Source organism: Adelges cooleyi, unplaced genomic scaffold (assembly GCF_023614345.1).
Source record: "Adelges cooleyi isolate 19-005CV unplaced genomic scaffold, UGA_ACOO_1.1 ACOO_flye_CR_arks_rails_tigmint_CR_PRNA_2, whole genome shotgun sequence".
Lineage (NCBI taxonomy): Eukaryota > Metazoa > Arthropoda > Insecta > Hemiptera > Adelgidae > Adelges > Adelges cooleyi.
The window spans coordinates 10,922,422-10,941,541 of record NW_026095860.1 but is presented as its reverse complement, the minus strand read 5'-3'; the positions used below and the strand labels follow the sequence as shown (position 1 = coordinate 10,941,541).

Sequence of the window (19,120 nt, the reverse complement as noted above, 5' to 3'; positions counted from 1 at the left end):
ATCGAGTTCGGTTGAGTAGTAATTGATTAACACGGCGGCGGCTAGCGACCGTTCGGGGCCGACCGACCGGCGCGGCGGCGGCGGGCAGCACCGCTCGCGGCCACGGTGGGCGGGCACCGGCGTCCGTCCAATGTGCTTCGCGGTGGGCGTGGCCGCACGCGGGGTGAGACCGAGACGGCCGCCGGTCTAGGTGTGCGAACGCTCGCATTTATCGTTGGCCGTTTTTTTCGGTCACTTCATCGGACCGCCGTCGTCGTGGTCGTGCTGCTGCCCTCGTCGCATTATCATTATTAGTATCATATAGTTTTCGGTGCCGAGCGGTCGTTAAAAAAAAAAACACACCAAAATAGTTTAAACTTTTTTATTTTATTTCGAACATACCTCCTACTCGTCGATCGTGATTTATATGGTGCGATTTCCATCGGTAGCTGTTAAACCGCGTGCTCGTCTATAGTATAATATTGTTTGCGTATATGATAATTATTACGCTGTGTCGATCGAGTGAGCCGGACGGATAAAATCGTTTGAACAATACACAACGGTGTCCAAGGGGTGGTCGTCGTTGGACGTCACGAACAACCCCGCTGTCAACGCAATCACCTATTTTGGAAATTGTCCGGAGTGCCAGATCATCACCACGACGGCATCACCGGGAGCACAGAGCGGGACGACCAGCGAGGCTGAGGACTCGTCCAGGTTGGTACAATTAAATAATATAGTACATTTTTTCATTACAATTATTTATTTGTACCGAAATAAATGAGTTTTTTTAATTATATACTCGCTAAACATATTATTATCAAGTGTAGGTATATTTGAACCAGTTAAAATGTAAAAAATATGTTCTAAAAAAATTGGTATTTTATACCGATCATGTAGGTATAGTATCTTACAATATAAACAATATTCATTGGGTGATATCGTTAAATTAAAATTTATTTTTGTTTTACATAATTTTTTTAAAGATCAAGAAAATTTCAACTTAAAACTGTATACCCGCGTGTAGACGATTATTATAAAAATCCACGTGGGTCTTTTTAGAGACGTTAATATTGTATAGTAGATGCTATTAATAAATAGATTGTTAAGACTAATTTTTTTTCAAAACGATTTCACGAAGGTTTTTAAAATTACCGTATCAGTTTTAACGAGAATCATAAAATCGGTCAATGTATATTATAAATTTTACACTAATACATCATTTGTTATGTTGTGCTACACATAAAAATCTAGGTATTAAAAAATAGATAATAATAATATAATATTAAATCATTTCATTATTTCTTAGTATACCGTTTTCAGTAGGTATATAGTAAATTAATTTTTGAGTAAATAATTGTTTTGAATAGCTACTGTTATAAGTTTATAATACAAATTTGTAATTAGTAAAGTGTGTAATACATAACGTGTAAAGACTTTATCAGCAATTATTCCTATTTACATTTTATTTTATTACTATAGCCGAACATGTCATAATATTAATGTGATAATATTATTATGTAGTTAAATTTACTACGAATAATAAAAAGTTAATACCTAAGACCGATGGTAGGTTTAGTCATAGGAACCATTAAATTAAAAAAAAGTACAACTTGTTTCTATAATTAGTTATAGATAGGTATTTCTATTAAATTATAATAACGTCATATTCATTCTTGTACCTATAGGTCGTCGTTAGGCTCAACCATGATGCTATCACAGCAACAACATCACCACCACCACAACATGTTGTCGCCCATGTTCAACTTTTTGGACGTGCCGTGCAGCAGCAGCCCCCCTTTGGCCGCGCTGCACACCATGACCGAAATGAAGAACGGGTGCACGGCCGGCAACCCGCACGGTATCGAGCAAATACTGTCGCGGCCGCCGACCACCGGGGCCGCCGTGGCCATCAGCCACCAGCAACGGGCGTTTAACAGCGTGGCCGGTATCGCGGCCGCCGGTATGGCCGCCGCCGCCTCGTATTTCCACAACGGCGGCGTCAAGCACCCGGCCACCACGCTCGCCGACCTGACCACCAGAAACCTGTACTGGCCCGGATTCCAGGGGCTGGTCAACAACCCAATCGCTTGGAGGGACAGGCTGGCCAGTTGTAAGTATATAATGTCATAATATTATAGTAACTGTTAATGTACAGACATTTAGTATATAAGAGTTATAATTTAATATAAGTAAATATCAGATGACATTAATATAACGAAAGACGAAACGCTTTAACATAATTTTCCCTTAAGACTATATATTTACCTCTACTTAGAGACTAGAGTTGTATATTTAATTTTGAATTAACTGTTGAATTTATTATAATTTGCTATATGACCAACGTTGTATAGTTTTCGAATGATATATAGGAATAGGTAATATAATATGCTGAAGACTGAAGTTGCAACATAAGCAGCAGCGTTATTTTGTATAGTAGCAATAAAGTTAAAACGCCCTTATAACCGCTATATTTATGAGCTTCTCGTTTATGTCTCACGCCCTCAAAGTTTATATTATTGCCTAAAAGTGGCGAGAAAAGAGTAATTTTAAAGCAATTACGTTTTGCATTTATCGCGCAAACGATTTTAGTATATAATTATAATTTCCGCTGTTTAAAACTCTTTAATTTTTTAAACCAGTTGCATACAAATTTTGTCATTTAAATCGAGTAGTTTCAAAAAACAGCTGTACGAGCTAAAAAAAACCTACTACATAATTTGTAAATAAAAATATCAGTTGGGTTCAAACTATATGATCTATTTCTATAAAAACACGTTTTATATATTAGTTTGACGTTTGTAATTTCTGTTTTAAAACGTGCTCGGTGTTATTAAAACAAATCGTGCTTCATTTTTGAGTACTATATAAAGTACTAAGTTGTCTTTATAATATACATTCTATTGGTATGTCATGTTAATGTACCTACACCTAAGTGATTTTTGGTTTTTTTTTTATGAGAACCGTTCATTTTTAATTAAATCGTCAAATATAAAATATAATTATTTTTGTTAGGTGAAAAATTCAAACAAGTGCTTTTATGACTGCGGTTTTGCTACTGTAGTCGCCTTTATTATTACTAATATAGCTTATTGTGCGACGCGCTTTTTTTAACAATATTTTTTGCGGTTAAAAACTTTCGGTTTGTCTATCTATTCATATTACACACACTGCACATAACGTATGTATAAACTGCTATGGATAAACTGTTTTTTTTATTGGCCTATGATTTCCATGGTCAATGTGTGTTTGTATAGTGACAAATGACGTCCTCGGGCAAATATCGGCAACCGCCGTGGCGGTCAAAACCGACGGCGGGGCATCGGTTGGTAACAGATGTGCTCGATTGCTGCAAAACCACCCTTTCCTCCTATATATATATATATATATTTATATAATATAATATATATTTTATCCTTTTACCCGGTCGTGTTGTGTGGCCTGCTCGGCTGCGGACGCACAAACTTAGTTTTCAGCATTAAAAAAAACAAAAAAAATAGTAGAGGGGGTGGGGGTGGATAAACACGCATTCCAGAAAAAAATACACTCGACACCCCTAACCACCCTCCCTCTCGTACCCCTACAACCCCCGCCGCTTCGGTTGGAAAAAATATATCCGTGGGATTATTCGGGGATACAACAACGTTAAAAGGTTTAGGTATACTTCGTCACATCATTTTTTTTTTTTTATCCCCTCGACGAGGTGGTCGTCGTGGTGGCTGCATGGCAATTTTTTTCCCTTGAAAATTTAACGACCGTATATAAAAAATATAATAGTAATAATCTGTATATAAGAATAAGTAAAAACTCATCGGACGAGTGCGATGCGCGTTTCCCGCCGTGTGTGTCTAATTGGCGTAATGACGGTCAGCGCACACTATTTTTTTTTTCAATTACAATCCTTATAGCCGACACTAACAGCAAACAAAGGACCATAAAAAACAATAAATAGGTATACCAATACCTCCGACGTGTCACCGGGTCGCGAAATTAATTGGTTTGGTTTATGGGCGCTCTTGTATTTTCTAAAATAGTAATAATATATAATACCTGTAGATAACTGAATCTATACATTATTATAGAGTATGTGCATAGCCGCGTTGCACGTCAAGTTCAAACGCATTGACCGCACTTCACTCTTTCAGTAGCGTCTCTATGCGATATCACCGGTAAAATATAATTTTTATCATCATGTTTATTTAGAGCTGCAGTCTAGACAAACGGTGTATTTGCTAAACTTAAACACCATAATTGGCTAAATGAACAAAAAAGTATCAAGTGTTTATAACGTTTATACCTATTTTATTAGATAATTATTCAGATTACCAACACATATTTTCATTGTGTAAAATTGATTAATAAACAATAATTGTATTAAATGTAGTTAGATAGAAACGCTGGCGTTACATATTATACATTATATACTTGAGTATGTATTTTTCTTTTGTTTTGGCTCTATAAGCGCAAGCGTAATGTACAGCAACCGCGAGGATTATACGACGGCGGTCCCCTCGCCTAAACTACCCTCTGGAAATATTCGAGGGGGTCGTAACATGGCCGTCATTATACCCTTCTCCGCCATATTAACTTAGCCGTGGCCGACATTCTTAACATGGTTATATATACCTACACTATTCTACCGGTGTGCGGTTTTGGAACTCGATTTATTGCAGATACACCATATATATATAACAATATCTCGGTAACGAGATTTATATGTTCGCAGTACTCGTTAAAATATGTATACAGTGTTTCAATTAAACTAAAGTAATAAGATTTTGTCTATACATCAAACTCGTTGATATCTGCCATAATATATAGTATATATTTTATTGTTTTGTAACTGTATTACTGTGATTTAACAGTATAACGTGCACGCATATGTGAATTCTTGTGATAATAGCAGGATGGGTATTATGCCGTTTGATCTATATGTACCTAATGTATAGACATTATAACATGTTGAAACTTGAAACGGTATAAAGTAGGTATAAATGGAGATAAATTATGCGAATATGCGGCTCGGCGGGTTAATTCACGTATAAATAATTGCTCGTGACTAATTGACTGACGTGTGTATATATATATTTATATATTTTAGGAAGAAGGAAAAAAAGAGGGACAGACACCTTTTGGAATAATTAGCTTATCCCGGCAGCAGATGTTTCATATTGTGTATATATAACTTGTAGTATATATATTATATGGAACGGCGGGAAGAATATAATATAATATCCGCTTGCTGCGTTAAAAAGGACAATATGTCGTGCGGTGCCCCATTGTTAAGTTCCCCCTAGCAGCCATTTTGTTATAGAATATGTAATAATAATAATTTATAATGATTTGTCGGATAACAACGGACATGCACTTTTGCATCATCAGTAAACGGTGGCCGGGACATAAATGATTTTAATAAATCTTCCTAGTTGTGTTTTATATGGACTCACTAAGTACCTTTAAATGTGAAAAAATATTCTACAATTTTACTTATTACCTATATAATGACGTTCAACAGTGATTATAGTGATATTAGTGGAGACAACAAACGCGCTTGTGATGTTATTTTATCGAAGACGTTTTTCATCATAATAATATTATATTATATATCATAAAATAGACATAAAGCGCCTAATTTACCGTCGATACGCCGTCGTGTAGGTTTGTGTTGTATATTTATAATAATATATACTCTGAAAGCGTCCAGAAAGTTTTTTTCCAGGCCTGAGAACACCTGTCTCGCCCTCTCCGCCCTGGCACTGCTGCTTTGCGGTTGTCCCAAGCTGTTGCAGCTCGAAAGCAATGTGCGGCGTGGCGAAAGTGTTATGGCGTGCGGTAATCCCCGGGAACTGACCGTCAGAGACGGCGGGGACGGCGGGGACGGGTTGTAAGGGAAGGTCGAGGGGGATGTTGCCCTTCCTCGCCGCAAGGTCCCCAAAGCGGCCGGCAATATCGTTTTCAATCTACACTGCGAGCTATTCAATTAGCTTCCGTCACAGTGTCAAACAATAGTAGGGGGGTTGTGGGGGTGTTCTCCCTTATCGTTATATACACATACACATACACATACACACACACCCCATATACACCGACGCAGCGTCCGCCAATTTCATAAGGGTCAAATTATGTAATGATTTTAAGGGACGGTGGTCCTTGTTCCGCAATATTAAAGCTTAATATAATATCGACCCTCTTGAATGAAATCATCATATTCGGCCCTGATTCTCGTTTTGTTTCAAATATTCACCGTCGCGACAACTGTACTACTGCCTTAACAGCTGCATACAATTAATACAATATGTCAACTTAATTTGTCGACTATGTATAAACATATTAACATAATTAAATTATATTAATAAAAGATGATACTGGAATTTACCAATATAATTTTGTAAATGTGAGCTATATACTGAAAAATGTAGCTATTAAATATAAAAAAATACCTATATATTGAACGGGATGCAATCAGTATCCCCGGTAGCGCCTGTGTAATAAATAGATGAACACAATTCTGTCGAGTAAACTATTTACAAATTATACAATACATTTTGTTAGGTTATTATCACTTGTTAATTGTTATCTATATTTCGTTGCTTTTCCAAAGATGTCTATACTTCTATAAATCCAATAAGAATACACGGCGTTTACACGCTGTACCGACATTTCTAAATCAAAAAACTCTGATTATTAAATAGATATATTATAGTAATTGTCTTTAAATAGCTCAAAGCTTTTGTCAAATATACATATAGAGGAGGGTTTAATAAATGTTACCACGTTCTTGGGTTTGACAAAGCTCGATTGTTGTTGGCCAAACAATAATACCTAATAATCATTAATCCTTTGTGAAAACTATTCTTAACCCCAATATCGGTTTTGGCGGTTAAATAAATTTGGCAAACGGCCAACCGACTCGCCAGCCCGGACTGTTATAATTTTTTGAAATGAATACATAAATTTTGGAAATCATAGCGTCGCCGGTTAAGTAGTATAGCTGTTGATTAGCCGCACGATTCTTTCAGTTGACATGCACAGTTTACAGTTGGTTACTATATAGTATACACAATATTATTATGTAGGTATGTATATGTATACACGGTAAACAGAGATTTTTGGCTTTCGGAATAGATCATCGTCGTTCGGTAAACGATAATAAAATAACATAAACGCGATTGCAGTTGAATATAGGAGAGAATAGACACACATACACACACGCAGATGAAAATAACGTTTACCGTGGGCTATACATGTGTATGAACAAATGTGTGTGTTTTTATATATATCTATATATATATATTATATACATTTATATTGCCGCCGCCGTTTTCGTTGCGGATTGTGTTAACAAAATGAAATTCTCGTTGACACGCTTTTCTCGAGAACCCCGAATATCACCTCTCTCTTATCCTCGTCTCTCTGTATATATATATAGTGATAAAAACATAACGCCCCTTATATTCTGTATACGTCCTCCCCCATCCAGGCTCTCGTCCCGTCCGTCCGCCTCCCTTCTCGCATTTTCCCTTGTGGATTTTTCCCCGGGAAAAGCCAACGCTATTCGCCACCGCTACAGCTATTTATTTTCTCCGCACGCGTTCGTTTTAAACGTGTTTTATGTTGTTGTCGGGCTCTCCTTTTATTATATTACTTTTGCTCGTTGTTTTAAACGCAATATATATATATATATATTTCATATGTGTGTATGCGAGAGAGAAAAACAGAGCTAGCCTGCGGTTGTGCATCGTTTGGCGTCGTCCTGTTGGAAAAATCGACCGCAGCGATCATTCGGCCAGATTGCTGCGTTTACGATATTATTGTATAATATAATGTGTGTGTATTTTTCTTATATTGGAAAACAAAACTCTGCCGGGGAAAATATTATTTTATATTTACACACACACAAACACGCAGTGTTATTGTTTCGCTGTTACACGACCGAAAATACATTTTCTTTTCTCTCGCCCCTAAAACTCGATAATAAGCGCGTCGAGTATAGTTTTGCAAATGGTCGGCAAGAAAACTTTACGACGTTCGGATATAACATCAGAAATATTAACTATATATATTTATGTATAATGTCGTTTTTGGTGTAGTTATTTTTCCATCGGTTGCGCTGTATTATTATATTACATTGAAATGACAACCGGGGATAAAGTTTTAGACACATGGAATGATACGAAATCGACGATACGTCGTGTCCTATAAGACCAGTTTTATTGTTCCAACATACTGCTAATAATTATTTATTTATCGATGATTGATTTTGTTGTTGCAGTGAACAATTCGAACCAAGAAAAAGACGGCAAAAAGAAACACACGAGGCCTACGTTTAGCGGGCAACAGATTTTTGCGCTGGAGAAGACGTTCGAGCAGACCAAGTACCTGGCCGGCCCGGAAAGGGCGAAACTGGCGTACGCTCTGGGCATGACCGAATCTCAAGTCAAGGTGAGAAACCAGAATATTGTAGTCTGTTTTTCTTCTTATAAACACTTTTTGTATCTTTAAACGCCCGTGCCACTCGTTGGTGGGTATGTCTCGATTAGTATACTATTTAAACAAATTTGTTTAGAATATAAAAGGGGTATTAAAAAGTTACTTTTATTTGAAAACATCTTGTTCGGCGGGGTGAACAAAGAAAACAAAGCGATCGATCTTGTTTTTGAGTGATACAAAAAAAAAGAAAAAAAAATGAGAGAAAAGTCACTGGGAACAAATCCCTTGCGCGCAGTGTTTACTTATTATATTATTATTATAATTTCGCGCCGGGGCGTGGCCCGCGGGTTTGGGATTACTTGTATATAATATTGTATTAATATTATTTCTCCCTCCTTATATGCGCGCAATGTGGACTTTTTTTTTACATTAAAAATTATATTAATATTATTATTATGCGAATTTGCATTTTTATTGAAAGCGGTTGCGGCGGCGGTGGCGGTTTTAACGTGTCGTCGCCGCCCTATGTATTCGTATTATAAACATATATATATATGTATATATACACGTGTCTCCACACGTTGTTGAGGGCGATTCAATTATCTGTGTAATCCTCCAATTATAGTGACGGTTTTGGGTCGTTCGCTCCCCATCCGTTCCCCACAGCAGACAGCTCGGTTTCTCCCGCCGGCATGTAAGCCCGAGGCCGTAACACTTGTATCCGTTCTCCTCAAATACATGACAGGCGGCGGCGGCGGCGGATATGCTCAACCAACTCTGCGTTACCGTGGTAACCGTGGTATAATATAGCGGGCTCAGGCAGCGGTGACGGCGCTTTTAATTGCCCCGCGAAGAAGCGCTAACGATCCGCTTCATTTTTCCCGCCGTCGCCGCCGCTGCCTGCCCGCCCGCCCGGCCGGCCGGCACCGCCATAAATCACGCCTTCAACGGACGACGTGGGGTGCACGGCCGCCGCCAACCGACCCTCTGCCGCCGCAAACATCCGACACTCGATGACGACGCTTCATTAGTGCACGCGCCACCGTGTAACCGCTGCTCGTTGTAAAACGCCTCCGCCGTCGTTGTCGCTTAATCTCTGTATAAAAAGTGCACGTGCCTGCGGCGGCGGCGTCGTCCCGTGTTATTATTGTTGTTGTTGTTGTTGTTGTTGGTGTTGTTGTCGCACTAATATAATTATAATAACGAGTAATATTAATATTATTATATGACGGTATCGCCGCAACGCGTTTTGTCAAAATAACGCACGCGGATTATTATTATAATAATATGCGGTATTACATAAATAATTTTGTCTTGGCGCCCATTAAGATCTATTACCTACATATACAATATATGTGTAATTATGAAAGGAAACGCGGTCGAAGCTGTTTCTTGTATCTCATTAAAGTATACATACTATACAATGTTAAATAGGCGTTAATTCATTTCAAAACTTATTTATTAACTTGACTTGACTTGATTATATGATAATTCTGAAAAGCTCTGATAAGTCGAAACGACTCATTTCATACAAGTGGTTCTTTAAACTATTACCCGATGGTCTTGTATATTATGGTAAATTGTCATTGCGAGTCATCAACGCGGTACAGCTGTTATTATTAAGTATTATGTATATTGTATAAAAACGATAAAACTCGACGAAATCGCCACGGTCATAAAATTTACATAAGACGTTGGTTGCATTTAAATATTGTAGAGTTGTACAGTGTATACTATTGGGTATAATGATAATGATAATACAGTGTACCAGAATACGTCAGGTCGTAATCATATTAATATATACGGCAGCAGCAATTGAAACGTACCTATATAATCCTTTATTTCGTTAAACGCGCCACTCCACAATTGCAGCAAATGGAAACAGCCAAAAAAAATAAAAATAAAAAATAGGGTTTAAAAGGCCGAGAGAGCATCACAACGAGATTCCGACCCCTCTGTGTGTATAAAATATTTTTGTTCCACGTCGGCCGTTGAGTTTAATTTTTATCGCTGCCCGTAAAAGACTCGTCGCGTTACGGTTTCCGAAAGATTTATATTCCTGTTTTGTTTCGCAGAGTTGGTTTTTCGTATACATGTATACAAGTCGTTTTTAGAGAAGCTAATTAAACACATACTTTATACGCATTACATGTACCTATATAGTACCTAAATGCACATAGTATATACTGTACACACAATCCAGTATTGAGTATTATCCCTTAATGTGTATTCAACCATAATGCACGCATATATACGGCCGCCACGGTATTTATAATATATAATATTATAATCATTGTATTATAACGAGATAACGTATACTTGGACGGCTTATATAGGCTTTCCTCGAGTGCGGCGCCGCCCACTCACTTGGGGTTTTAGCCCGGCATCGTCTTGGAATTCGGTATATATACCTATACATAATTACAAATTTACTCATACATAGTATATGAGGGGGCATAATTTCAGGTTAACTATACACAATATTATAATATTATGATCACACTAAAAGGGACTGTATATTTGCATAATATTATTATATATTGTTTGCTCGCCGTTCTTAAGACATATACAACTAAATATATTTCCACTGACACTATTCCTATAGTTACCAAACATAATACATTGTATGCTTGTTGTTGGATATAGAAAACCGTTTCCAAATTAACTAAACACCCAATGACCGATTACTGAACCGAGTACGGATTATGCCATTGATTTCTTCAAATATCATTATTTTTTTTTTCAACTTTGAACCAAAACCCAAAGGCAAATATTAGTAACGCTTGAGGGTGGGGGGTTGACTCAAACGGGCGGGGAGTGAGATTTTCGTTTTGGTTACACTATGACTATGATGATGATAAAAATAATAACAATAACAACAACAACGATACCCCGGTTAGCATTAGCACGGCCAAATCGGATTAGCCTTTGAGAAAACGCCATATGGGTACGATGGTCGCATATACACACATATACACTAAGTACAAGCGTGTTTATATATATATATATATATATGAGCCAAACACACACGCCCGCTCAGGGTTAACCGTCCGTAAACGGGTAGGTACACTTACAACCCCTTTTTTGGGGGGTTTGACTCGATAAACCAATTATTATACGCTTACACATATACAAAAGCTTAGGCGGCGGTCAACGCTATATATATACACATTTGTGTGTGTGTACAGTGTACATATTACATTATATTTACTTATATGTATATACACGGTGGTGTGGTAATCAATTTATAGAAAAATCCTACCGAGGGTAGCTGCTGTTGTGTAATATGTTTACGTTAGACACGGGGTGCAACCACCGTCCATTAACCGAGTTAAAGTATTATTGTGTTTTTTTGTTTCTTTCCCACTCTCTCTCTCTCTCTTGTGAACTTTGGTGGTAAAGTGCATTTGGGACTCGACATAACTAATGTAGTCAAGTCATTCTTATATGGTATGCAATATAATTACAATTTACAGTACGCTGTTGTACACAATGGGTTTGCAGAAATACTAATCGAATGATCTCCAGGGTTTTTATCCCGGATAGGTTACAACCGCTGAAAACGCATTTAATTTGATATACTTTACTGGTGACCAAGTTAAAAGTAATCAGAAAACTAAGTAATACTTGTAAAATATATATTATTATTTTGAAACGGAATCGAAGAATAATAATTGTATTATTTTAACTATAGAATTGTTTGTACAAAAAAAAAAAAATGCTTTTATTTCGGTGGGAGAGCAGTGAGGCAGTATGCATCTGCAATTCAATTAGTTTTTATACATTTATTTTTTTTTGTTTAATAAATAAAAACCGTTTTAATTAAACATCGCCGCGAAAACTTTCAACTTGAATATCATTATTTTATTTCCATTAATATATCATCGTTTAGTTTCATGTTTTTTTTCGTCATCCGTTTGTAAATCGACCGGCCATAATATTATAGGTATACTGATGGATAACGTTCAACGGGATATATTGCAATCCCACTCAGCTTACCTTAAAAACAAAATATTCGCCCACAAATTATTAATTTAATAATTACTATTATTATGCGTTACTCAATCGTTGATCTATGTGTGTGGGAATTATTAGGTACTTACCAAGGTGAGTACAAAAGGCCGGTACGGTGCTTTCCAGAATATAATGGACCTTGCTAGGACATCGTTAAGTCGAGTCACCGGATTAGTGCGGCCAAGGAAGTAAGGGTTAGAAGTATGCTGCTATAACCGGACGTGTCGGTCACGTTTTTTTTTTTAAACGTTTACATATTTTATAATAGGCTTTTAATATATTATATACACCGGACCCTCGTCGTTTTTTTGGTCGATAAAGAGGACATGTGTTCCTTTAGCAGTAAGCCGAACCTATCGTATACAGGATCTCCCTTTCGCATAATCGAGGGACGTTGATGCGGCTTTTGCGCGCGCCTGCTTTATACTTACCGGTGGCGCGCGGCTTGGGTTCGGCATTAACTTGTCTAACACTCGATTAATTAAAACATAATTCGGGGATTTCTTGCTGTGCACCCCTTTGCCTTTGCCCCTTTAGGCTCGTCGTCTCGGAAATCCCAAAATTAACATAATAATGTACACCGCCACCGCCGCAGTCCTATATGTGTATGTGTGTTAGATACCATCTGTATGATGTGCAACGTGTGGCGGCGGACAAAATCCGAAAAAATCGCCAAAGGACCCTTTACGAGCGTACGGGGGGGGGGGATGAAATTTGAATTTGTACCACTCGATCATGTCCGGAGATAATTTCCTCAGAATTGCATTTGAATAAATTTATAGCACGTGTGTGTTTCGATAACATCACACAGCAGTTTAAAAACACAACCAATCCCGGCAATGCTAAAGTCATCCGGGAACAAGTCCTGGATACGGTCAAATAGTTGTGCACCGACAGGAAAAAGTGTCACAAACTCTGTCCATTTGTATGTATGACAGAATTCAGATGTACAATACACACTATACATAATATATACGCTGTATACATATATATACACTATGCGTGTCAGCAGTGTAGTGTACCTATATCCCGGGTACAATAATAATATAATGATTTGTACAGTTTTTTTCCTGCCAGTATTATAAATTACCCGAATAGAAATAGTTTTTCGGATGACAAGTCCGAAGCGGAAAATCATAAATTCGGGATTATTGCCGGCGTTTCCAAATGCGATGGGCCAATAAATCTGCTAAAAACAAAACTGCTGGGGTGGTTTTGACCGGGTTTTTTGACGCTGACGCGCATACATCAACGTTAGGTTAAGTTTGGTGACAAAAAGCCTGTTTGGTTTTTGGAAAAAAACACCCTCCGACATAATCAGATTAGCTATATATACTAGGTCCTACCTATATGCAGTCGGTCGGCCAATGATTTATCGCCCCTCCTCCGTTAAATATAGTTTTAAAAAAATCGAATTGACCGAATTTGTTTTGTCCCCGTTTCATACTCGGCTCGTAACGTATTATTAAAACGGTCGTATAATAATATTAATAATAACAATGATAATAGTAGTAATAACACTGCGAAAGGGACCGTATAATCTTTATATATAGATAGATATATGATATGGGGGAGATCACTGCGCCAAGTCCGACTCGGCCGGGTCAAGATACGGACCTTTTGCGACCGATCGACTTGTATAGTTTATTTACATACCCCGTGGGGACAATAGGCTAATTATTATGCCCTATGCAATATTCTGATTGGGTTAATTAACGTTTACCATGATCAAAACGTGGTATAGGTATAGCCCGGGGCCAAGTTTACACGTTTTACACGCCTAATTAACCGGATACAATTGATTGGGGATCTGCGATACGGTCGATTTCGAATAATGTCTCCTCTAATGTCGGGACTTTGGCTATTAATCAGCATAATATTGGACCGCCCCGGTAAATCTGCCGGTTATCTATGCGATTTTACATAATATAATATAGGAATTAAATTCAATTTCAGCCCTAATTGTACGCGCGTTTTGATGTTATTTAATGTTATATATTATGTATGATGTTTACCGTGAGATATATTAGGTAATTGTAAATGCAGGTCCTAGACGTGACGGTCTTTCACAATTATTCGTACCATACCTATACCTACATTAATCATGTACACCCATAACCATGTGTGATATTATTACTATAATTGGGATTTAAAAAAAGGCGCACAGAGTCGTATTTCGGTCTTATTTAATTTGTACAATGGTAGATTATTATTATTGTTATTTCAATGACATAACCCGTTGTATACATGTATTCTAAAAAGGCAAAATGTAAATTAATGTCGTGGCGATGCGTTGGGGTGGGCCGAGGGGGTTAGTCGCAGGTTAAAAAAGTTTTTAACCGCACACGTTGCGCGTGCTTTTTATTCAAATGACAAACGCCCTGGAGAGCACTTGGCCCGCCTGTTTTAAATATATAAAAAAGACTATGGTAGAAAAAAAAACGACAGAAAAAAATGATTGTGAATGTGTTGAGGTGAGGGCACGTACACTCGAGTATAAAAAAAAAAGTCTCCATTGCGGTGCATATAAAAATAACAGTTTTCGTGTGTATTTTCATTATTGTTATTGTTATTATTATTATTATTTTTATTAATGCCAGGTCGCAGATTATGCGGTTTAATATTCACTTCTGAGAGCCGCTTTTAATTTTCATCCGATTTAATTTCCTTTAATACCTACCTCGTGTTCCAGAGCGCGTCGTTAATTATAATTCCAATGTGCAACATAAAAAAAAAACACAAAATGCTAAATTAAAACCGCCTTCACGGTCGTTTTACCGACAGTTTACTTTTTTTTATTATCGCCGTCACTGAGTATTTAATCGTATTACAGCTGAAATTGTCCACCGCCACCACCGCTTTGAAAGGATGTACATTTTAACGAACAATAAGTATACACACCATGTTGTGTAAGTACCGAACGGAAAAGGGTCGAAAAACGTTTATAAGCAATCCGTAAGTCATGCTCAGACTTTGTGGACCTTATCTAACGGAGTTTGGAAGCCATTTCTAGTTGAATTAGCAATACGGTTAGGTTAGATCATTTTGTGGTTTTTCTCCAATTTTTCTTTCGCCGTACACGGCTATTGGCGTAACATGGTTGGCAACACTGTGAATTACACGTCTCCCTCGCCTAATATATTACTCGGCAGTTTTGATCTCGTCAGCTTGTAAAGCAAACCGTCCCGCAATTAGTAGTATTATCGAACACGGCGGCGATGGAGGGGGGTCGCGGGTACACGCGGAGTGGGACGACGATGGCAAGACGTTGCAAGATGTGACGCCGAGATTATTGCTGTAATGCAGAGGGGAGGGGGGGGGTGGGGTGGCGGCTTAAGAGTGCCGCTACAGCGAAAGGAGAAGAAGGAGCACACGGGAGGGGCGGGGAGCGCGCGCGCAGTCCAGATGGCGCGGCGTCTTAATGCGGTTATTAAAAACAAGACCGTCTAACGACCTTTGCAAAAGCCCGAGGGTTGATTAATGGCGAATACATGGACGCCTAAATACCGCGTAATTTGCAAATACACCGGCACAAACGGCCCCCGGACGGTCTTAATTACGGGCCGTTCCCCCCGCAAATGGTTTAACTTTATAATTAAAATCGCATACAGCGATATGATATTATAAAGTTTTACCGCCTCCCCCGCCCCCGCCAGCCGCGCCTCGTGCAAATCGCCGTAGGAAATAATGGCCCGTGCCATATTATATCCGGTGCGCGCATTCTTCTTTTAATTATGTGGAAAACGTGTTGTACCTACACAGAAATAGCTAAACGATATCCGACTCCATCTTTTCGCAGTCGTGATACGCATTAATTACAATTATTACTTGGCCTTTGTTCTTTATGCTAAACCGTCGTCTTTTTTGTTTTGTTTTTACAGGTGTGGTTCCAGAACAGAAGGACCAAGTGGCGGAAAAAGCACGCCGCCGAAATGGCGACGGCCAAGAGGAAGCAAGAAGAAGCGGCCGACGAGAGCGACGAAGACGAGGACATGCGGGACGACAGTGCGGCCAAACGGCTCAAGAGGGAATTGGCCGCACATTACGGAGGCGGCGGCGGCGGCATATAGCATCAGGCTTGGCCGGGCGTTGGCCACCCTGGCACGCTGGACCTGAAGACCCACGAATAAATTTTACGTTATTCCTCTGGCGGTCGTTTCCGGCCGGTAAACAACTTATGTACTGCAAATTATTATTATTATTATCTGAAACGTCTAGTCATTTCATATATATATATATATAAATAATAAGTATTATATTATAATACTTAGATTAGATGATCTTAGTGTATGTGTAAAAATAGCTAAATGGTATTGCAGTGCTGACTCGCGGTTCTACCAAAATTATTATTATTATTGTTTCATTTTTTTTGTTTTTATTTAAATTATTATTATTTATTATTATTACTATTATTATTTTTTTTTTCTGTATAGTGTTGCGAAATGTGAACAATGCTTTTTTAATGACTATAAAAACATAATTATATTAAATTCATGTGAATAGAAGCTTTTTAATACAGTTTCTATACCAGTACTACGTGTCGTCATTTGTATAATATTATGTTTTAATTTAACTGCTTGTGCGCATCTCTGAGGAAGAGATTATATAGGATTATGGATGATGTGTAATTATACAATGTGAATATTATATATTATTATATCCTACAAATGGTATGTACAATGTACATATACAACATATACATAAAAAAAAACCTATTGTTAATAATATATACAATTAATTTAGCGGAAGATTTAATTGGATAATCGTTTGCACGTATATATTTATAAGTTATACATATACATTTTACCATTAAAAATATAAGAATTTAAAAGTCCTGTATAATCTTTTTATGGAAAAAACAAAATGTACAATATGTAATATGTTTATTTAAAAAAAAATCGCTATTACTATAATATGATGGCAATAATTTATATAACGGTAACTTTTCATCCATTGAAAGACTATAAATAAACGCAAATTATCTATAATAACATACCTACATTTTTTTGATTAATTATTTACACAAATAATTATGTTTCATATACAAGAAACTATTCAAAGAAGTAAGCAGAAGAACTTATTTTCAAAACATTTAAAGTGTATTTAGGCCAAGTTAATTGACTCTACACACGTTTACAAAGGATGTTTATAAGAGATGATCAAGCAAGCTACTCGACGTTGAGATCAATATATCTATTTCTACTTCGATTGACAGAACTGTATGGTTTTAAAACAACACACACAAAAGTGCTTGTGTATTTAAATAATTTGGTTTACTTAAATTATAAGAAAAAAACAAATGAAATTCATTTGACTTCCTACCCAAGTTTTTATGCTAGTAGACATAGGTAAAAAGTAATATATAGTTGACATAATCTTTAAATAAAGATTATGAACGAGCATAATCGTAAACAAGTTGACTTTTATGAGTAAAATTCTTTAATTATTCAGTTGGTGATTTAACGGTTGTTAATAATTACTATGTATAGTTAATTACCTCCAAAATAACACTCAATATTAAGCTAAAATTGAATTAAGTCGACTAAATATAAAAGTATATAGGAAAAAAATGCCATGTTTTTAGTAAAGTCGTGACTATATAAAGTGTGGTTGTCTGATCTAAGTGAAGTCTATAGAATAAGTCGTTTTACAATGTAGCTGATATACTAATGGCTTATGACCGTGTCTAACCAGTGACCAGTTGTATTGTTTCATACAAACAACGACTGAAAAAAATACTAAAATTTACACGGTTTAAATGGGAGCGATATACTTTTTTACTTATTACCGCTCGTCAGATCAGGGACAGACTGTAGAGGCTTTGGTCCAGTGGAAAAATTTAAAAGCTGCTCGTGACATTAATGTTGACATCGAATGAGTAATTGCCTATATTCTGGGTTGAATATAATAGGTGTATTTGTACAAAGTGTATATGTATAAAAGTATAAATATTATATGATGTATATGATTAATTTATTAGAAATCATTTATTGGGAACAACAACCGTAGTACGATTTTACCGATTCACCGTTTTGCTATGCCCAAAGTGAGTATAGAAAATAGAGGAGAACAAAAATAATTTATTTATACTTTTTATTTTCCTATAACAGTTTTGTGTATCGCTCATAATACGGCCGTTTTCGTGCGTTGGTTTATATATTATTGAATCATTCATATATATAGCGTGTATAGTGTGTGTGTGTGTTCTATTCTAATATATATGTGAAAACAGATTTCTCAATTGAATTAGAGGAAACGCGTGTAAGTATACAGGAGGACATGCGATATTAAGGGGGTATACGAGGACGGGATAAAAGGTACATTTGGTCGAAAAACTGTCCATTTCATAAGTCGACATAGTAGCCATGGTAACGGTCCGCACAGATTCTTATCGAATCAATTTCGGAATTCAAAAGGACTTACACCCTCCCCGTCACCTACCCCCACGCACCCCCTACGAATCGCCTGTGTTCGGACACGCGCGCGCCATTTATACCCTTGTAATACACCGTGCAACATTTTTATTTGCCATTTTTTTTTTTACCAGCCCTTGGCTTTATCAAAAATAAAATACCCTCGTATAACAAGTAGTAAGTACAAACTTATACGTACGGCGTTGCGGATGCTGTTGGTTTGATTCAGATATGTATAATAATATAAAACTCGCCTAATGTATACACATATACCATAGAGAGAT

The 19,120-nt window shown here is 37.2% G+C and overlaps 1 protein-coding gene across 1 annotated transcript; it reads left to right on the top strand.

Moving 5' to 3' along the window:
- Positions 1 to 273: 273 nt before the first annotated feature.
- On the top strand, positions 274 to 17,136 carry LOC126833583 (homeobox protein Nkx-6.1-like). Its single transcript, XM_050565007.1, has 4 exons — positions 274 to 696; positions 1,668 to 2,092; positions 8,252 to 8,421; positions 16,305 to 17,136. The coding sequence occupies exons 2-4, from the start codon at positions 1,687 to 1,689 to the stop codon at positions 16,491 to 16,493; spliced, it is 765 nt and encodes a 254-aa protein (XP_050420964.1). The 5' UTR covers positions 274 to 696; positions 1,668 to 1,686; the 3' UTR covers positions 16,494 to 17,136.
- The last annotated feature ends 1,984 nt before the right edge of the window (positions 17,137 to 19,120 follow it).